We start from the raw sequence: 22,870 nt of genomic DNA, 5'->3' as shown, positions 1-22,870 counted from the left end.
GAGAAGTAAACCTCTTACCCTGGGGGCAACAAATTTCTCATTTTGAGGTTGAATGGAGCTAATTGACCTAGCTGTGATTGGAAAATGTGAAGGTTACGCGAGAGGGGTAAAGTTCATAGACTGAACCCATAGGAATTTGTACAGATGGGTGAAATTAATCCATTTCAGTGGTTTAGCAGATAAAGTCACTGTCACTTCTCGTGTCACTTTTGCGAGAATTCAAGATTCAGTCTTCTCGAAAAAGGGGACGTGTCTTGCGGTAAGAGTGGCAGAGAATTTCAGTATCGTCTATAGCGTTTCACACACGCACACAGATGAGAGACAGGGAATCTAATGCTTTCTTCATTCCTTCCAGATTATATTCAACCAGGACAAGAGGGCAGTTGGCGTCGTTTACAAATATCATGGTGAGGTAAGATCACTTTGATTTCTTATTTGTGTTTGTTTTGAGGAAGTGTTGACCCTTAAACCCAGATTTCCTTGTATATACATGTTAAAAAGTCCTTGTCGAACCTTGACAAAGGGCCTTTTGGCCTTACCTGAGTTCAGTTGGTATCTTGTGGCTGGTGGGGAAGTTCCTTCTCTCTCTCTCTCTCTCTCTCTCTCTCTCTCTCTCTCTCTCTCTCTTGTCTGTCTAAGGGTGTAAATGAAATCCTAAAATAACAAAACTAAAAACTAAGCAAACAACAGTGAATCATGTGAAATGAAATTTGTTAAACCCATTAAGCATTATCCCGAAGCAAAGTAACTAATGGCATGACAGATATGTTATGGGGAATTATTTCCTCTCCCCACCAAGTCTCTGAACTAACCCCATTTCAGTGAAGTTTGTTACATAACTTTCAAAGTCTTTTCTATCTTTGGTTCCATTATAAATGATCACTTCCCACATCGGCCATTTTAAATGCTCGTTTAACAGGAGCATATCTTCCCCGATTGATCAAGGGTCCATTGAAACATTCCTGTTAAAGAACAAATACCCCACATTAACAGTAAAATAAAAAATGGTGATAAAATCACAACATTTCAAAACATATGAAAAATACTAATGAACCAATGCGTCCAAGTTAAATCACTAAATAATAATAATAACATTTGTAAAAGTTAGTAGGTTTAAAGTTCAACACTTACTTTCCGCAGAGGGAATTTCAATTCCCTAGTGCGTCCCAAAATACGTACAGGCACTTTCGTTTTGTACAAAGGAATGAAAAGCTCTCCATCAGAGCCGTCGCACCTTAGCGATTTTGTAACCAACGTGTGAACGTATATTTTCGTTTTACATACCCACGAATCCGATTATAACCAGACCAAAAAGTTTCAAGGAATAATGATGGAAATTTCCATCACTGACAATTGACGCTGTATCCAAACTCCTTCGAACAATGTTCGGGTCATCGATCGATCAGTTGCTGAATTTACTTCGTTTTCATGTGGACGGAATCTCTTTGGTTTCCAAGCGCCTGTGGAAAGATTGACACAGCTAAATCTCAAAAGTGACTGAACTCTAGGATCTGAATAAACACTTAAGCACAATTGCTGAATACGGCAAGCGTTGGTACGTTACGAATACCTCCATATATACGACGATTCGTCATCATCCTCCGCTTAGGTCCCTAAGGAAAACTGTTTATTTACGCGCGACCCCGTTTGTAAAATTCGTAAATCCAACTCGGGGCCCCTTTTACAACTAACTTAAAAAATAAAAATATAACAAAACTTTCTAGCCGAAAGTTCCAGGGAAATAGTGCCGTTTGTGCACCTCAAGCAGTGCTCTGAAGGCATTACTTTAGGTTCCTTGCAGCGTCCCTTCGGCACCTAGCTGCAACCCCTTTCGTTCATTTTACTGTACCTCCGATCATATTCTCTTTCTTCCATATTGCTTTCCACCCTCTCCTCACAACGGTTTCATAGTGCAACTGCGAGGTTTTCCTCCTGTTACACCTTTAAAACTTTCTTACCCTCAATTTCCCTTTCAGCGCTGAATGACCTCATAGGTCCCAGAGCTTAAACTTTAGCCTAGATTTTATATTCCTTCCTTCTGACGAAAGTGGAAACCATTTACCGTCATGAACCTAAAAATTGTTTATACATTTATACAAAGTCTCTTATTATTTTTTTCAGGTATCAACAGCAATTGCGAGCAAAGAGGTCATCCTGTCAGCGGGAGCCTTGGCGTCGCCTAAACTCCTCATGTTGTCAGGTCTGGGACCGAAGGACCATTTGCATCAACACGGGGTTAGTGCTGGAATGGTCTCTCTCTATTTTCCTTTTCCCGAAGCAATTTTGAAAAATATCTTTTGTGGTTTACATAATTTCCTTTTATTCTGGAAAACTTTTTTTTTCCTATGTATTTCTCTGCTTTTCATGTCAAATATCTTCAGTAATCGTCTGTAGTAGTTAATCATCCGCTGCCATGAATTTCAAAGACTGAGTCATGACGACAGCAAAGCCAACAACTCCTGTTTAAGTCAGTGATACAAAAATTGCCGATTACCCTAATAGAAATACTGTCAATTTAAAATCGCATTTGTGCCTGCAGAGAGATCGTAAGAGTGAAAAATTGACTTGGGAAAGGTCATACGTGCATATAATTATATACTCACACACACAATATATATATATATATATATATATATATATATATATATATATATATATATATATATATATATATATATTTATATATGTGTATGTGTATATACTGTATATACATACATACATATATGTGTATGTATGTATGTATATATACTTACAAGACGACAGACAGACAATAGCAAAATAAATAAAAGATAAACTGACTCGGGAGAGACAACATAGAATGCGCTCATAAAAACCTCCCTTTGCCATGTATTTTTGAACGCTAAAAGGGAGCTAAATATTTCATTGTTTATGGCTGGTTTCATCCTACTCGCCTGAACTGCGATATTGCAACAGATTCTTGTATTCATTTTTGTATAAATTACCCGGCGAATTAAGGAGCAAGAAATCCTTACAGAACGTTTGGTCGAAATTTCTCCCGAAATAGCTTTTTCTTTCCTGGCTCTTTCGCAAGAGACGTCTATTTCCCAACTATGAAAGTTTTGACTGGGTTTATAACGGCTCCCAAAAAATTAATAAGTAGAGGTCTGAACGTTACTTTTTGAAATGTAAGGAGCCTTGCATATCAACGTTCATTATCATTCATGACTAAGTCTCTCTCTCTCTCTCTCTCTCTCTCTCTCTCTCTCTCTCTCTGTATTAAAACTGAAAATTAAAATGGCAGTAATGATATGTCCAGGTTGTACTATACCAGATACTCATAACTTCCTTAAATAGTTATACAATCTCTCTTTCTTTCAAAGCATTTTCGCAATTAGATTCTTCATAATACATGGTCTTAATATTATTCCCTACTAAAGCCTTCTTTTACATAGTTTGAAATTAATGCGATGATAATGAAGTTATCATTATCTGCCAGAACTACTATAGAATAAATGGATTGGAGGTGGTTATTTTCATTTTGTTTTCCCTTAGATCCCGACTGCCTGAGGTACTAACTCCCCGTCTCTCTCTCTCTCTCTCTCTCTCTCTCTCTCTCTCTCTCTCTCTCTCTCTCTCTCATACGCAGACACTCACACACACACACACACACGCATATATACATATGTATGTGTATATGTATATATATATATATATATGTTGTATGTATATATGTATGTATAGTATATATATATATATATATATATATATATATACATACTTCCACCGTCTTTTTTGACAGGTAGATGTTTTGGTTGACCTTATATGATATATGATATATATATATATATATATATATATATATATATATATATATATATATATATATATATATATATATATAAACTAATATGTATATATATACATATTTACTTCCACTGTTTTTTTTTTTTTTTTTTTTTTTTTGACAGATAGATGTTTTGGTCGACTTGCCCGGAGTAGGTCAGAACCTCCAAGATCATCTTTGTCTCTACGGACTTACGTGGACTCTGAAGCCAGGAGTTCCAAACGAAATACGGAATGTAGCAAATCTGAAGGTTGTCAGTCAGTACATCCACCACAGGAGAGGTCAGCATTCGTTCATTTGTTGTTTTGAATACTCCATTTCATTTGCAAGCACTGAGTTCATATTGATTTCTTTCTCTATGTATATGGAGAATTCTCTCTCTTTTTAATTGTACTACTAATTCTTTAAGTAATAAATGCTTATGATCACCCTAGTAGCCTTAACTCTTATAACTAATAAAGATGGCAGTACTTGTGATAAAATGTCTTTAATAGAGTTCAGATTCTATTCTTGCTAGTATGGCGTCGTAATCCAGAACGCGATAGTCACTAATGAACGCAATTTTAGAATGAACAATTGCCTCTAATTCACCCTGGCGACTGAAACGAATATAAAACCAACAGAACTCTGATTTTTTTTTTTTTCGTGGACCTCTTCCAAGCAGGAATTTACACAACGCCCCTGGGAGAGTACGGACACGCCTGGGAGAGCTTATCAAGCGGCGGAGACCCTTCCTGGCCAGACGTCCAGCTGTACATGGTATCCGCGGGCTTAGCTCAAGAAGGGATTCTGGCATCTGCTGCCTTAGGGATTGATCCTAGAGTAAGTTGACCTTTACTATTACGAGCAAAATGTAATCTGTGAAGTAAGGAAGCATTTTTGAGATGGATGTTCTTGTGCAATTAAATTAAGTCTCAGAACTAAACTAGCAGACGCAATGTTAGCTAATGCAATTTGCATTTTTAGGATTGTTGTACCTTTAAAACACATTGTTCAAGGGCATCTCTTAGGTTAGTTTTATTTTTGATGCAGCTGAGTATGTGCACTCAATTAGCAGTCGTCTGCTACGATTACACATGCACTAAGCCAAACTGTGAGTCTGATGTCCTCACATGATTCTGAAACAAAATATAAACCAAGCAAGCAACATGTCATATTACAAAATGGTAGTTATTCATCTGATGGTATGTCTAAAATGAGCCTGAATCGACTCCCCACTTATCAGTATTGTTAAGTTTCAGAAACTATGTCATGAGTGTTCGAGAGTTCACTTGAGCATGCAGTTCTTTTATCTTCAAGTGGATCTTCTTCAGTAACTCTTTATATAGACTGCAGTACCATTAAGAATTTTGTGACACTTTTACATCTTTAATAATAATCCCTACCACTCCGAACTACGCTACACATGCGTAGCCCCATCAAATCGATGTGAATGTTCTGCTAGTCTTCCTGAGCCTCACGCTTTAAACTATTTACAGAATTTTAGTGCAATCCTTCATGCAGGTAGTTTCCTCCACACGTTGCCATACAGTTGACTGGTAACAAAAATGCAAATACTGGCGCACACGCACATACCAGAGAAATTGAGGCAAAATAGTACATGGATTTTAATCAAATATTTACCATATTGTAATGTAGTTTTTTCTTTCTGAACTGAAAAAAGTTGAGAGAGAGAGAGAGAGAGAGAGAGAGAGAGAGAGAGAGAGAGAGAGAGAGAGAGAGAGAGAAAATTGTTACTCTGGAGAGAGGAGACTGTCTGGGCTTTATCTCTCAATATCTGTTCATTTATCTATCATTCTTCTGAGAATAATTACGGCCCTGAGCCAAGAGGGATACCAAAAACAACCTAACCACATACAGTAGGCCTATAGTTTCTGATTACTTTGCAAATGCACCGTGTACAGGATTTTATTCCGCCATGCAAATGGATGGGAATGAGCAGGAGAAAGGTGTCATACGATGAGGTCTCAGATATCGTGAAAACACTTTTCTGTCGCAATCTAACACATTTGCCAAGAACGCAGCAGCGTTTACGTACCTCGACTCTCTCTGAGTGCAGGCATCTCCTCAGTCCCAGATGTATCGCACAGAACTTTTTTGCAACAGATGAGGCTCCCAGATCCAAGTTCTTCGTATATCTTTACGTAAAATGTGTTTAAGTACATCTAAATACATCTAAAGGTATAACAAACAATCCGGAAAACTCAGTAACCGAACTGTTAAGAATAATGAAGCTCATTGCTCTACAGGTCGAAGAGGATTGTGCTACTAAAGCACCGGGACTCTTTGCAAAGAAGAAAAATGTCTAGGAAGACAATTTTGTAAGTCAATGGGGAATTATTGAATCAAGTTTTTCAGTCTTATGAAACTGCTAAATCTTAAGCCTGGCCTCCAATAATCATGAAATCACAGAGATCTGTGGGGCGATTTTCCTATATGAACGTTACCTTCTTTGAAAGGTTCTGAAGATACAGATTTCACAGACTATTGGAAATCTTAAATACTCTCACATTAGGAGATCGTTATCTTACCATTGATATTGACTGAATAATCTGTGAAATTTAGGCTGTCAGGTGCCAAGAACTGGGGCACTTTCAGCCACTGAGCGCTTAAGACTGTTGGAGGAGTTTGACAGCAAGATAAAGGGATTCAGACACAAAGGAGATGAAGTGCAAGGATCTAGAGGGGGAACTGGGATAAAACAATACAGTTGCACTAAGAAGTAGTAGTTAGATGAGTTGGACAGCAAGATCGAAAAAGAAAGCGGGAATGGAGGTCAAGTGAAAGGTCAAAAAGTGTGTGCAGCTAGGGGCCAAATGGAAGTTGCAAACACATAGTAATGTTTTACAGTTCCTCACGTGATATTAAAATTGTTTCATAGTTATGCAGGTAATATTTGTCAGACTCTTCAAGATTGTTCTTTCCAATTGTGTTTTTACAGGAAACCATATTGTTTTGCGAGTCTGCACATTTTAAGCAAGTATCATTCATTTATTCCTTGTAAAGGATTAGAGCGAAGTTAACATATATTTTGACCGTATTTTCTTTGCTACCATTCCCCTCGTTAGAGCTGTGCTCTTTCCTCGTACTTAGGCGTAAACTTTCAACGGACCCCTTCTTCATTAGGTTTTGTCACTATCAATAACGTAAAGCAGTAGGAAATTTATATTTTTGAATCTTTTTCCTAGGTGTAAAACATCTCAGAAAATGTCAGCTTCTAATACTGTCCAGATATGCTCTATATTTCAGTTTCTCTCTACAGAAATATTTGGGTTATTACGGTCCTATCACTGGTCGACAAAGCATGACGATATTACCCTACCTCCTGAGACCTAAAAGTCGTGGAACCATTTACTTGAAGTCAAATGACCCGTTTGACCTTCCCGTGATTGATCCAAAGTTCTTCTCCAATCCAGAGGACATCGACACTCTTATTAGAGGTTAGTTCTTAAGCGCATACGTTCTTATTTTTTATTACTGGAAAAGTGCTAAATAAAGTTTTTTTCTCTTAAAATAAATATCAAATAATTCTAATTTTTTTTTTTTTTGTCACATAACATCGTTGATTTTCTGGCATTCCATGACAAAGATAAAGTAAGTTAACTGTACCATTTTGTAAGCTTTACTGTGTTTTGGTAAGATAAATTTAATATTTAGAAATATATATGGCTAACTATTTAGGTTCAATATTATTTCTTTAGGCCAAACGATAAGCAAAATATTAATAAAAAGTCTCTGGCTTTTATTTACAATTCTGTTTTGTTCGTTTTTTCAGGTATCGAAATGGCGATTAAAATTGGTAAGAGCCCTCCGTTCAGCAAGCATTTAGGGGCAAAACTATATACAGAGGTAAGTTCCATTAATCATTGTTTGTAGAGTTATTGTCCGAGTCTTTTTGTCGTAAAATTCGCACATACTGAAATAAGCGATCCTCTATCTGCCTCTACTTAAGCAATCTAAAATTGTTGGTGTTGATCATGTTCCTGTTTCTATAAGAGCGACCTTTGAAGCTAAAATGATTCTTCTTCAAGGTAGCACAAGTGAACCATTATCTATTACTGAAGATTTATAGAGATGTGACCTCTCGACAATATCTTGTCAGAGGCAACTGCACTCTTCTTCTTGTACTACACACGCTGTGGAGTAGAATTTAATGAAAACACAAACAAAAACCACATGGAAATAGGTGCACATATATACAACCTTCCTGCTCTTTCTCTTGCTGTTCTAATTGTTTTATTGTTATTATTATTATTTTTTTGTCTATCCCAGTCATCCTATTCGAGTGGGTGGTATTTATAGTATGGGCTACCGGGGTGCATCCTGCTTCCTCAGGAGTCCATCACATTTCTCACTATGTTCGCTGTTTCTAATGCACACTCTTCTGCATGAGTGCTGGAGCTACTTCGGCATCTAGTTTTTCCAGGTTCCTCTTCAGGGATCTTGAGATCGTGCCTAGCGTTCCTATGATTATGGGTATAATTTCCACTGGCATATCCCATATCCTCCTTACTTATTTTTTCAGGTCTCAATACTTATCATCCATTTTTTACTCTTTCTCTCTCACGCACTCTGGTGTCCCATGGTACTGCGACATCAATGAGTGATACTTTCTTCTTGATTGTCAATCAGTGTCAAGTCTGGTCTATCGGCACGTATCACCCTATCTGTTCTGATACCATAGTCCCAAAGGATCTTTGCCTGATAGTTTTCTATCACTCCCTCAGGTTGGTGTTCGTACCACTTATTACTGCAAGCTAGCTGGTGTTTCTTGCACAGGCTCCAGTGGAGGGCTTTTGCTACTGAATCATGCTTCTTTTTGTACTGGTTCTGTGCAAGTGCCAGACATTCGCTCGTTATGTGAATTATGGTCTCGTGTTTCATATTGCACTTCCTGCGTATGGGTGAGATGTTATTTCCATCTATTGTTCTTTGGACATATCTGGTTCTTAGGGCCTGATCTTGTGCCGCTGTTAGCATTCCTTCTGTTTCCTTCTTAAGTTCTCCCCTCTGTAGCCATTGCTATGTTTCATCGTTGGCCACTCGTCTTCACTGGTTTTCAGATATTGCCCCAGTGCTCTGCTCTAGATGTTGACGCAGTCCTCTATGTTTAGTAGCCCTATCCCCTCTTCCTTTCGCGTTATTGCCTAGTCTGTCTGTATTTGTTCTTGAGTGTAGTGCTTTGTGTATTGTCATGTGTTTCCTAGTTTTCTGGTCTATGCTGCGGAGTTCACCCTTCATCCACTCCGCTACTCCTGCTCTGTATCTGATTACTGGTACTGCCCATGTGTTTATGGCTTTCGTCATGTTTCTAGGGTTGAGTTTTGACTTGAGTATCGCCTTAAGTCTGCATATATTCTTTACTGATGATAGTATCCGTCATCTCTTGGTGTTTTATATCCTCTCCTTCTATTATTCCCAGGTATTTGTATCCTGTCTCATCTATGTGTCTGATGCTATTCCCGTCTGGTAGCTTTATTCCTTCAGTCCTTGTCACTTTGCCTTTTTGTATTTTGACCAAGGAGCATTTTTCTATTCCAAACTCCATCCTGATATCCCCAGATACAATCCTTACAGTCTGGATTAGGGTATCTATTACCTTGATGCTCTTACCATACAGCCTGATGTCGTCCATGAACATCAGATGGTTAATTCTGTTGCCTCCTTTCTTGAGTTGGTACCCAGCATCCATCTTCTGCAGTACTTTTGTTATGGGAATCATGGCTACTACGAAGAGTAGTGGTGGCAGTGAGTCGCCTTGAAAGATCCCTCTCCTGATGTTAACTTATTATTATTATTATTATTATTATTATTATTATTATTATTATTATTATTATTATTATTATTATTATTCTCGACAGCCACTCGAAGGCTGCAAGGAACATCGATTTGGATCGAAGCCATACTGGATCTGCTACATTCTCAACATGGCGTCAACCTTCTACCATTTTGCTGGCTCGTGTAAAATGGGCCCAGCATCTGATCCATATGGAGTCGTAGATCAATTTCTGAGGTAAGTTCAGTTGCTTCTTTGAAACTTATTGTGGTGACATCTTATGATATAAATGGAAGTATGATGATTTTACACAAATGGCTAATACCTCTAAACAAGAGTGTATTTGCTACGTTCACAGTAGTTTTGCTTATTTCCCTATTATCTGTTACATACGATTCATGATATAAATCCAGAATGTATTTTATTGTGGAAACTTGATATAAAGTAGTTTTTCTAGTGCTGACTTCAATGGTATTTACCAGAGCCGAACCAGGCACTTATAATCAGTTGGTTCATCAACGAGAAACCTACTTACAGAGTACTTAAACAAGAAGGGAGGTTAAGATCATTTTCCCTGTTCAGAGTATAAAGCTGTGTCACATAAATTCCAAGTGCATGCTCCTGACAATTGCGATAATTAAAGATCACAAAAAACTAAAGTTTCCAAAGTTATCGCAGTACTCCTAGTTGTCATTATGCCACAGCCTTATCAGAAAAGCTTCGTTTGGGAAATAATGTGTAACACACAGGTTCTGCAATATGCATGATTAAATGTCATGCACACTTATTCGAGGCTTGGTTCGGTTATCTCCCTGCCTAAAAAAGAAATATAAAAATTTATCTAAGATTCTCCATATTTTTGGTTGTTACGCAACTCTAGGTGAAGGTTACTTGTTTATAAGACGCAAGTCAGCATGAGACTCTTAGAAATACTCCCACTGGTTACATATATCACGAAATTGCTGTTCGTAATCATTTGTTTTCTTCTTCTTCTTCTTCTTCTTCTTCTTCTTCTTCTTCTTCCTTCTTCTTCTTCTTCCTCCTCCTCCTCCTCCTCCTCCTCCTCCTCCTCCTCCTCCTCCTCCTCCTCCTCCTTCTTCTTCTTCTTCTTCCTCCTCCTCCTTCCTCTTCTTCTTCTTCTCCTCTTCCTCCTCCTCCTTCTTCTTCTTCTCTTCCTCCTCATCCTCCTCCTCCTCCTCCTCCCCCTTCTTCTTCTTCTTCTTCTTCTTCTTCTTCTTCTTCTTCTTCTTCTTCTTCTTCTTCTTCTTCTTCTTCTTCTTCCAGGGTACGTGGAGTATCTGGTCTTCGGGTTGTCGACGCGTCTGTCATGCCTGTTGTAGTTTCAGCCAATCCCATGGCTGCCATCATCATGATAGCCGAGAGAGCGTCTGATTTCATTCGACGGACTTGGATTCCGGTTGAACCTGCTGAAAAGAATAAAATAACTTCTGGAATACTTGAAAACTATCATGCCACTCTCGAAACAGACTGTCGACTCGACAGGCCACTTCATGGAAATGCGTCTGGCGGACGGTCGAGACAAATTGATTTCTTGCAGTTCATCAGACAACGGCAAAAGCGGTCATTCTTTCTTTTTCCTCAGTCTTGATGGGAGTGAGGCAAGCCCTCAGAGGCGAGCGGGTAAAGAAAGAGAGTTCTAAGATGGCTTTTCGTTCGGATCGTCGCGTCGTGAGAATTTTTGTGATTGACCTTCTTTGAAAGATTATTAAACCGAGTTGAATAGTGTCAACAAAGGCATGGCATCTGCTGAAAGATTTTTCTGGTCATTATAACGTTTCTGTATTTATATTTCCTATTTAAAATGGTTTTCGAAAACGGTTTGCGAAATGCAGAGTTACGTTTGAGGATAAGCAGTGGTTTCTGTGAGAGAATCTGAAGCAGATCCATTGTAATAATTCACGAAATTAAAGTTAGTGTTTGACTTGAAGAGCTTGTGAAGGATTCACAGATGACATGCTTATGGCTGCAAGATGTGCTACTATAGTTTTTAATTGTTTGTGCTGTATATATGTTAAAAACTCGTTTATAATAATATATTTCAACCTCAGGTTAAAAAGGTCTTTTGTTTCATGAATAATTATTCTACGAAAATGAGCGAAGGCTTGTTAAATTAGTGCATTAGTAAAGTGTGTGTGTGTGTGTGTAATTGTAATACCCACAATACCCTCTAAACTTCTCGAATTCTTCACACACACTCTTTGAGTACCGTTTTGCTACAAAGTCTAAGATTCAAATGGAAGAATATGAAGAAATTCTGGCGTCCAAACCATCCGGGGTATCAGAGCTAGGTCACGTTACCTGCCTGACTATGAGGTCAGGTGGGTAACGCCTGCATGCTTGTATATATTATGTAAGGCAGGTACCTATATCATGTCTGCCCGTTTATAATGACTGCACCTGCGGTGGTAATGTGAAGTACTATTTAAACATTGCTGCCTTGAACAACAAAAGCAGAGAATGTCTAGCTTAGGTCTATGGACCCAGCAAGGAAGGAGTGCCCATTATTTGTGATTATTTCCCTTCAGGCCAGCGGCAGTTAAACTTTTTAACTTCTGCTTGATATCAGGAAATGCTAAGGGCATGTGGTTTTGCAGCCCCATAACCGGTGCTGTAAAAATAAAAATGTCAAGTCTTAGGGGTTGATTGCAAGTAGATGTGGTAAAGAACAGATAAAATTCATAACATCTGATTTGTTTGTGACGAGAAAGATGTGAATTATGACATTTCCGAGAGGAAAGTGCAGAAGTACTTGCCTGTGGTGCTGCTAAAACACAGAAATAATGAAGAGCAAATACTTATATTGTCAGAAAGTCTTATGAAAAGGCAAAATGTCATAGATTATAAATCTCTTTGCATTGTATGGGTAGTTAGATATACAAAAAAAAAAGAGGTTTTAAAAGCATTTTTGAGATATAGCAGCGATGTTAATGATGAAAACGCAGTAGCCAGAAATTATTGGTATTCCAGCCATACAGAAACAATAACGTAAAGTCCCCTAGGGTTGTGGAGGGGATCCTAATTAACTCAGTATCAGCAATGGCTGGAAACAGCTCTTTTAATGCTTTAGAAAAGATAAACTTCAGCCATGTTCTTTGCGAAACAAAGCTCTCCAGAGTCGTCCAGTAAGCTACTGACCCAGACTTACTCTTGGACTGAAGGAGAGCCAAATACCTGACCTTCATGACAACCAAGCAGGAACCTGGTATAGGTGATGTTTCCTAGCAGAATTTTTTGTATCTGGCTTCATTCCCTCTGACGATGAGGACAGTAGCCCTCATAAAACATGAGGGTTTTCAGTATATTCTAAATAGTCTATTTACAGCAAAGACAAAGGAGAGAGAGAGAGAGAGAGAGAGAGTGAGTGTGTGCTTGTGTGTATGTATATATATATATATATATATATATATATATATATATATATATATATATATATATATATATATATATATATATATATATATATATATATATATATATGTGTGTGTGTGTGTATAGATATAATTATAATCACATTAACTCGTGATTTGTTGATCACACATCACCACACGTGAAAAATCAAAAGACCTGTTTCAAATTTATCTTAAATGGCTAAAGAAGGACTGATACATCATGCATCGAAGGGACGTTTCCTCGCCACTTAACATCAGAAATAAAGTCGAAACCAGTCAGGACCTACACTAAGTCTTTTAATTTTTCACCTGATACAGCATTTATATACTGTGTGTGTATGTATACATATATATATTTATATATATATATATATATATATATATATATATATATATATATATATATATATATATATATAAAAAACACTCCAGCTTGGTTCAAAATTTGAAGAGCTGTTGTGAAAGTTTGACCAGTGGCAGAAATAAAAAGAAAACGAATAGTGTAATAAAGTTTTACTTTAGTCTATGTTTTGTTCCTGAATTTTCTTTATTACTCTTCAAAGAAAACGAACATTAGGAGTAACTACACAGTGTGAGAGAGGCCGTGGGTTTAACGCCCAAACATGGCCATGCGTACATTGTGTAGTTACTCCTAACTTTCGTTTTCTTTCAAGAGTAATAAAGAAAATTCAGGAACAACACATATAAACTAAAGTAAAACTCAATTGCATTATTCATTTTATTTCTATTTGTTTCACTGGACAAAAATTTCACCGCAGCTCCTTAGATTTTATATCTAGGAGTTTTCTTGTTATAGATATAAGATGATGTGATTATCTCTGCATAATTACTTAATTACTTTTATTTATACTTTTCCAGTCAACTGAAGAGTAAAAGAAAGTAATCCGTTGATGATTGCTTCACAGAGGCAGGATACTTCAAAGTAAGTTTGGACAAAATTAATGTTATTTCATGCTCAGTATTTAGTGGTATTAGTTCTTTAAACTGAGTTGTGGTTGGCTTTCACATTTGTCCTCACAATTTCTTCCAGGATCTGAGAATGTATTCTAATATTGCATTGCTTTTCATTTGTTTTTCTGCAATTTACGGTTTTGGTCTGAGACAGGCAAATAAATAGACAGATAGATATATTTCGATTCTAAGTCTAGAACCTGAATTCGACAAGAATCTATACAGCAGTGTAGCCATTATTTCTTTTCGTGTAAGTCTGCTGCTGGCCATGAACCAACTCTGGAAAGTATGGGTTCGAATCTAGTCAATATAATTGCATTTAGAAAGAATAACATTCCTTTTGGGTTCAAAGTCATTCTCACTGTACAGTGAAAACATTAATATATATATATATATATATATATATATATATATATATATATATATATAGATATATATATATATAGAGAGAGAGAGAGAGAGAGAGAGAGAGAGAGAGAGAGAGAGAGAGAGAGAGAGAGAAAATACAATTCCCTGGAGGTCCAATGGAATTTATATTCATTGGCCAGTACAAATTATTGTACTGGCCAATCCTGATGCAAAATGATCAACTCATTTAAAAGTTATTATAATTTATGTGTTTATTATTAGCATTGTTATCATTATCGGTATTGTTACGATCAAAACCATTACTGCAGCTCAGGAGGTTGTTTAAGTATGGTGCATTTTTCTTTTTGCTTGTCTGTTTACTACCAGAATTACACCAAAAGTTCTATGATAATTTCTACGAAATTTTCACCAACAGTCTACAAGTTAGTAGATTCTGGGGGAGATAGGAATGTAACATTTGCGAGAAGAGACTCTTCGAGTGGTGGAATGCGCAATGTTGGTTGATGGTTTGTGATCTACGAATGCTTCTGTTACCATTCTTATTATAGCTACCCAGGAACCTGCGATATTCATGGGGTCATCGATGGAGGTTCCTTTCACAGTACCCAACTCCCGATAACATTTAGGTTCCCAGGTGATGCAGTGAGCCTAGATCAGATGGAAAGGTGCATCGTTATGACCATCCCTCTGTGACGGTTCTAACGAGGTCTTGTTTCTGTATTTGAGTCACATAGGTATATTAGGAGAGTTTCATCACCAGACAGATACTATTTCTGTCTCCTGAATTATTTTATTTTTTATTATTGTTATTTTATTAATGTTATCGTTAATAGTATCATTTTATCGTAAGCTCAAGTGTGTTTCTCTCTATGTAAGGTTTGAAAGAAAGAGTTGTAAAAATCGACTTTTCGGCTTCCGACCAACGTAGATCGGGTAAAAAAAAGTATATCATTATAATCTTTATCTTCTGTCGATTCCAACGACATTTTATTTTTGCATTTCGGAATTTTACTTTAGAAGGAGTTACGGATATAAAGACGCAACGAAAATATCTGTGGAAGGTGCAATGAGCCATAGTCAGCGACTTGGCCTGGGATGCAGGACTCGTCAAGTACTTGACAGGTACCCACCAGTCTGCCCAGCAAGGTTATAGACCTTGCCCAGCTGTCAATGGATACAGTGTCTCCAGGGGTCAAGAGTACAGGAAAAGGTCTTGGAGCTAGCAACGTCATCCCTGAGGACTTGGTGAGAAACCAAAATGTTGTAGCCCTCTGGTGCCACTTCTTCATGACAGTAAAAAGGTGCATGGCAAAAATTTGATTTTAAAAATTATATAGGAAATGAGTGACTATTGAAACGATTAATTATTTTAAAAATAACGCTAATGATACGAGAAATAAAATAAAACAAATGAATATACCAGTGCATAAACAACAACAAAGTCTAAGCATTTGCGGATAAAGGTTCAAAGGCTAGTATTAAAGCCCTTCTCAAACTTGAAAGCATCAGCATCTACAACACTAACAGGAAGGCCACTTCACTGCTTGCAAAGAAAAAATGCCAGACCTCTGGACAAAAACTGTCTCTAAACCATTATGCTACCCTCTGAAAAGTTGTAAAATAGGTCTAGGCGCATTAAAAAGATAGTTAAAAGAATTGTCAACAGCATCTCTCTGTTGCCGATAATTTAAAACTCCGAATAATGTCCGGAAGAGGTTCCTTCTTTTTTGGTGAATATCCACTTTAAAGCCACTTTTTTAAGTTAATATTGGGTAGAAATTTATAGATTTTTCTTTCGTAAACGTTGACATAGTGTCTAAAAGATTTTTCTTCTGAGACATACCTCCGTAGAGTGAAGTGACTGTATCTTTGTCGGCATTCGATGCAAATTCCTTGTTAGATATGTTCCCAGCATTTCTCAGCAATCTCGTGCTGACATATTTCCGGGAGTGTGGAGCAACTCGCCATAAAAATAAAAAAAAATAAAAAAATTCCCACAGTTACTCTATTTTGCATCACCCGTCGGCTGAGATTGTTCACCGACTACTAAGAGTAACAAGTGAGAGTTGACCACCTTGGGATATTCATAGCACAAAAAGCTTTATTGACGATAAGGCTACTGAGTTTCTACCCAGTACCCCAAGACCCTTCAAAACACACAAATAGTTTTATGTTGTACCAAAAAACCTATAAGTGAAAGGTTTTATATAAGGCATGCAACAAAGATAAGAAGTGGCTACAGTATGATAACAGATTCCCTCTGCTGAGCAAACCTTCATGCAGAGGCGTTACCACTGTCGCACCTTGTTCCATCAGAAGATGGAGCACAATACTCGGCACGAGACGTGACCCCAATATAAGGTGATGGCGGTACGGCCAGGAGATAATCGTCGTTGTTTTTGTGCAGAAGGTCAAGAGGATCACATGCATTGATGTGATTAACCTTAAACTGGTCATTGAACTCGTGGTATTTGCCCTTTTTTGTTTATTATAATCTGCCTGGATCATATTTTAAGATGACGAATTCTTCATCTGAGTAACGAGCAGCAAAAACTTTAGCGAAGAATAAAACCTTAGCAGAGGATAATTGTTTTTTGCAGATTTGAAATGAAATTTCACTGGTGATGAATCAAGTGAACTAACTTTTGAATTATTCATATGGTCAAATATGAATACATGCATACATTCACTGTATATATATACATGTGTAGTTTTTATATATATATATATATATATATATATATATATATACACATGTATATATCTATATAAATATTAGTTATTTATATATATATATATATATATATATATATATATATATATATATATATATATATATATATATATATATATATATATATCTTCTCTGCTCGTCGAATCCATGGGCGTTATTTCATTTCAAGACCTCTTCCGAATTCTCTCACGTACCGTCTTCCCATAAATGACTTGGTGACAGGATTGGGTAAACTTGTTAAGCTCCTTGTTTCACTGGGAGGTAAAGTTCCCGCCCATGTTTGTTCAGACAATACCGGTGGACGCTTACCTTCCTTCACGTACACAGCTCCACCATTTGTTAATAGCCACAGTATTTGTGAAAGTCTTCAGAAAGGGCTTCTGCGAAGAGATATCTTACCGTACAGAATTAGTGTATTTAAATCGAAGCGGTAGCGTTTTGACGGAGGCATAAAAGAGGATAGGAGGTTGAAAGTCAACAGCTGGATAGATTCCCGCCTTATGTATCTTGGTCTACGTGAGGCACCGAGTTATGTCATAAACCGTCCATCGACGGAGCAGGATAACACAATCTATCAACATAATGACCCGTTGTCGAAGAGCTGCACAAAGGAAGAAGAGTGAGAAGAGGCGGCTAAATCTTTATCGTGGGTGGGTTGGTTGGCGGGTGGGTGGGGCGTTCGACAGATAGTGGGGTGGGGTTTGGGGGTGGGCAGAGTAATAAAAGAGAGGATTGCTTGGTTTATAATACTCCTCACTCATTCCTTTCTCGGCAGATGAGGTATATTTTTCACGTGCGTGATGTTATTGAAGTGCAAATGATCGTCGCTTGCACTTTCACTGAGCATGCGCAAGAAACCACGGAACTGATGCAGAGGAAAGGAAATGAAAATATAAGTAATTGATGATGGGCGTGTTCCTCTGGGTCAGGTTATTTTCCATATTTGGGCTCGTTCGCACGTTTTTAAAACTTTGACATGTCGCTCTTCTCGCTGGAACAATATAGGTAAAACGACCTGATTCGATATTTCACAATGCCTCTTGCAGTTAGTTACCACTATTACTACTTGCATAAAAATAATAGTGTATTATTTCATTATAAATTCTCGGTGAAAACGCTCCAGAATGTGTCTAGGCCTTCCCTTTCATGAAATGAATTGAGGACACACATCACGTGATCTTTCACCTACAGAAAAAACAATTATTAAAAAACCTAGGAACTTAATTATAGATTAAACTCTGTTGATGCAACCATCATTTCTAATGAAACGTGTAGACGAGAGGGTTTCCTTCCTAAACAATAATAATAATAATAATAATAATAATAATAATAATAATAATAATAATAATAATAATAATAATAATAAAGGCACGTTAACATTCTTGGGAAACGAATGAAATTATTGTTAAAACATAACCTCCTCAGTGGTGATGGAAGAGATGACCGGTTAAACGCTAGGTCAATACTGCATCTTTTAAGGCTGAGTCGAAATAGCGTTAGCCTGGTCCAAGGTACAAATCCCGAGGAGAATATAACAATATTTATCATAATAATAATCTACATTTATAGCATCTTGGCTTTTTATTATGTTCTTTAATTATGATGAGGCAACAAGAGACTTAAATATGGTGGAACAGATATTAGATCAAAAGGAATCAAGTCACAAGGTTTGTTGAGAAAAAAAGAAAGAAAAATTGAAAATAATCTATACTCTAATATGCATACACACACACACACACACACACATATATATATATATATATATATATATATATATATATATATATATATATATATATATATATTTATATATATATATGTATAAATATGTGTGTGGGTAAAATTTAAGACAGTAATTAAAAAACTCCTCAAGAAGGGACAAAAAAGTGACTTTTTAAGAATAAAAAAACGTTCAAGAGGTAAAAGATTAAAAGCCTTAGAACTAATAATAAATCCATGCACTTCCGTTGAAGAAATAACATATCATAATGAGAGACAGACAAACAGAGCGCGTTGGGTACATGAAAGACATTATTTAATCTTCAATAATTTCCTGAAAAATTAACAGAGCAAATACTTAAATGAAAATCATCAGGAATCAAAAGAGATTGAGAGTTTGGTTGCACGTGAACGCTTAAAAAAATAAAAAGAGGACGAAATATAAAATTTAATTTGAAACAAAAGTCCTGAGCACACACAGAGAGAGAGAGAGAGAGAGAGAGAGAGAGAGAGAGAGAGAGAGGCAAACATATAGAGAAATGGAGAGAAGAGCTGAGCAGTGCTTTTATAAAGACTTTTGCGGTATTATGAGCAGGAATTAATTTGCTCAGTCTATGACGAAAGAAGTCAACCCACCGTTCTGATATTTTAGCCGTAATTAGCTCACATCCAGGCAGAATCTGTTGATCATATAATGCGGAAACAACTCCTTAAAAATAGATCATAATATCTAAATCATCCGCGTAATCAGATTCTAGAGCCTCTTCAAAAGGTTCATATCTGTGTTTTGATTGATAAATGAGCGACGTAGCCCCAGCGAAATGAGTTGATAGTTAACTGGCCGGTTTAAGATGCCAGCACTTCTAACTCGCTCAGGTTTCGTTTCTTTCCTTATCAGTGTCATGGCATTATACTATCACACTTTTATTCACAATTACCTCTAAAGTAGAACAGCTGAAATAATGGCAGACACAAGCTGCTGTGTTCCAAAGTGTAATAACAAAGATCTGATCCCTTATTGTGTAGAATTTAGACACCCATGAAAGTCTGAAAGACAATGATGCTGGGAGGAACTTGGTCAGGTCCTGATAGGAGGTGCAGCCATTTTTTTTTCCCAAGGCAGGTAATCCTCTCAGTTACGAGAAAATCCCGGAGATCTCATATCCATACATTACCGTTCATTTATGATCATTTATTCTTGACAAATGGATCTATTGTTCTCACCAACATAAATTTCATAGCAGTATCTTATAAACACTGGAATCATCTTGTGCCTTGTTTGAATATACATCAATTAACAAAATATCCAATGGCTTCTTGTTAGTGGGAAATAAACCAAGGAGAAGGCAATCAGCAAAGAGTTTAAGATATTCGGCAGAGGTCCACAAACATCAAATAAACAGATTTTCAGAACAAAATAGAAGTTAAATACTGTGAAAAGATCAAAAAGGTTACTGAACATCTCTAGTCCAATGGTTTGATTGTTTCATCGTATCAGGAAAAGTAATGGGAGTTCGTTAATTTACGTCTTTTTAAAAAAGAAACAAGTTTCTGCTCATTGTAGAATACCCTGCAGTAATTATAATTGAATTTTGCCAGTGTGACTGATTAGATCATTTCACAAAGATTAATTACAAAAAACGACAGTTAGATACGTATCTTAGAACCCAACTTTTCGTAAATAGGAGAGTTTCGGGCAATGCCCTTAATTGGAGGAAGGCTCCATTGTTTTCCGGGAACAGCTGTGCTTACAGAAGGAAGATTCTGGAATCTGCCATCATCACTCAGACCAAGAATTGGAATGTTAGGGGGGCCAATTAAGATCTGATCATGTAGACCAATTAATTCTATGATCTATTCTCCACCAATTGCCCAATTAAGAGACAATGATAGCTAAAAGAGAACGATGTGTCGATTCCCTTCATAACTGTGTCAGCAAGGTAATCACTGTCTATAGTACAGCAAAAGAGTTACTCGGGCTGAAACAAAGTTATTCTGTGACAGTTAGTAAATATGTTGTTAAGTTGCAAGAAAAAAATCTATGCAAAAATAAGGATTTTTTGTGCAACGTTCATTAAATCACTGGTCTCTCTGTCACTGGACTCTTACGAATCGGGTTTGATAAGTACCTGAACGGAGCACCGTTACTGTCAGTCATTTGTCGATGACATGCAAGAACTTTTAACCATCTGAGGGTCAAGAGCATCTGGCTGGCAACCTCGCCTAAAAAACCAGTTCTTAAAAAGTGGACGAGCGCTATGAATTTAATGTGAGCGTCAGTGACTTTGATGCAAGCATCACTGGGGACCGAGATGTCATCGGAGTTTTGCAATATCGGGTTTGGTCAGACTTGAGAGGGTTACCACCAACGGAAGTCGGACATGCATAAGCTCCCTGGACCATACGCTCAGAAAGTGGGTAGGTGTATGAAATTGTTTATTTTATAAACAATTCTTACACAGGAGGTCCATTTTTTTATTCAGGAGGGACAGGATGGAATGGTAGTGAATATTTTCCTCTTAACCTCCAAAAGAAAAGAAACGACCCAGGGATATTTTTGTAATATATATATATATATATATATATATATATATATATATATATATATATATATATATATATATATATATATATATATATATATGTATACTAAAGTATTCTCAGTATCTCGTGTTAAAAAAATAACAGGATGTCTATTGCAACATTGTAGTGGAAGTTCAAGCACTGAGAACTCCATGAGGAAAGGTTTGATGAGGATGTCTCTATCGAATAATCCTTTCTTCTTAGTATTTTAACCTTCAGGGTAATGCAATGTCTTTTTATCAAATTTTATGTAAGAATCATTGATATTCTATACTTTGCTGAAGTGTTGGTGCATATCTGATTTATTTGTGAAAAACTGTTGTATCAATGTGACAATACTAATAGCTGCTTAAATTTAATTTAAAATTAGTCTTGTAAAAATTTCTCTCTCTCTCTCTCTCTCTCTCTCTCTCTCTCTCTCTCTCTCTCTCTCTCTCTCTCGCAATTTTCTTCATTCATGAAATTAGTTTCATTGGCTCGCTTGTTCTTCCTCTTTTTCCCTGTTTCCAACTGTATATCTGCAACGTTTTAACCATTTCCTGCTTGCAGCCTTACACACATATACATACATGCATACGTACATTTATTCATATTTGTATATATGTGCATATATGTATGCATATATACATATACAGTATATATACATTATATATATATATATATATGCATATCTATACATATATATATATATGTATATACGGACATATATGCACATATATGCAAATATGAATAAATGTACGTATGCATGTATGTATGTGTGTGTGTGTGAGGATGCAAGCAGGAAATGGTTTACACATTGCAAATATACGGTTGGAAATAGGAAAAAAGAGGAAGAACAAGCGAGCCAATGAAACTAATTTCGTGAATGAGGAAAATTGCGAGAGGGAGAGAGTGTTTACGCATGAGAGAGAGAGAGAGAGAGAGAGAGAGAGAGAGAGAGAGAGAGAGAGAGAGAGAGAGAAATTTTTACAAGACTAATTTCAAAATAAATGTAAGCAGCTATTAGTATGGTTACAGAGATACAACAGTTTTTCACAAATAAATCAGATATGCATTAACACTTCAATAAAGTAAAGAATATCAATGATTCTTACATAAAATTTGATAAAAAGACATTGCATTACCCTGAAGGTTAATATACTAAGAAAAAAGGGTTATTCGATAGAGGCGTCCTCATAAAACCTTTCCTCATGAAGTTCTCAGTGCTTGAACTTCCACTACAATATTGCAATAGACACCCTGTTATTTTCTTAACACGAGATACTGAGAATACTTTAGTATATACGAAACATTTGTGGTACGTTGCTCTACTTATGTGACCACATAAAAGTGCCATAGAAAAATAGATAACTCAACACACAAACAAAATACGATAGACTGAGAAACGTACATTTAAGGGAAACCCTTTCACAGCCACGCGCCTTTTTCCTTTGTTGTGTCAGTCATTGTGAAACAACAAGAATATTTATCAGCGAATACTTCAGCTTTGCGTTGAAGTTTAT

General features: G+C 36.7%; 1 protein-coding gene across 1 annotated transcript in view; it reads left to right on the top strand.

Moving 5' to 3' along the window:
- LOC136849023 (glucose dehydrogenase [FAD, quinone]-like) overlaps window positions 1-11,644 on the top strand; it is a 78,304-nt gene extending 66,660 nt beyond the window's left edge. The window contains exons 7-14 of the mRNA XM_067121875.1: window positions 356-412; window positions 2,122-2,235; window positions 3,930-4,086; window positions 4,470-4,627; window positions 7,068-7,245; window positions 7,581-7,654; window positions 9,667-9,818; window positions 10,866-11,644. Coding sequence (XP_066977976.1) covers window positions 356-412; window positions 2,122-2,235; window positions 3,930-4,086; window positions 4,470-4,627; window positions 7,068-7,245; window positions 7,581-7,654; window positions 9,667-9,818; window positions 10,866-11,190 — 1,215 coding nt within the window. The 3' untranslated portion in view covers window positions 11,191-11,644. The remainder of the gene's footprint in view (window positions 1-355; window positions 413-2,121; window positions 2,236-3,929; window positions 4,087-4,469; window positions 4,628-7,067; window positions 7,246-7,580; window positions 7,655-9,666; window positions 9,819-10,865) is intronic.
- The last annotated feature ends 11,226 nt before the right edge of the window (window positions 11,645-22,870 follow it).

This window comes from Macrobrachium rosenbergii, chromosome 20, assembly GCF_040412425.1.
Source record: "Macrobrachium rosenbergii isolate ZJJX-2024 chromosome 20, ASM4041242v1, whole genome shotgun sequence".
Classification (NCBI taxonomy): domain Eukaryota; kingdom Metazoa; phylum Arthropoda; class Malacostraca; order Decapoda; family Palaemonidae; genus Macrobrachium; species Macrobrachium rosenbergii.
The sequence above is the reverse complement of the archived record's forward strand: the minus strand, read 5'-3'. Positions and strand labels throughout refer to the sequence as shown.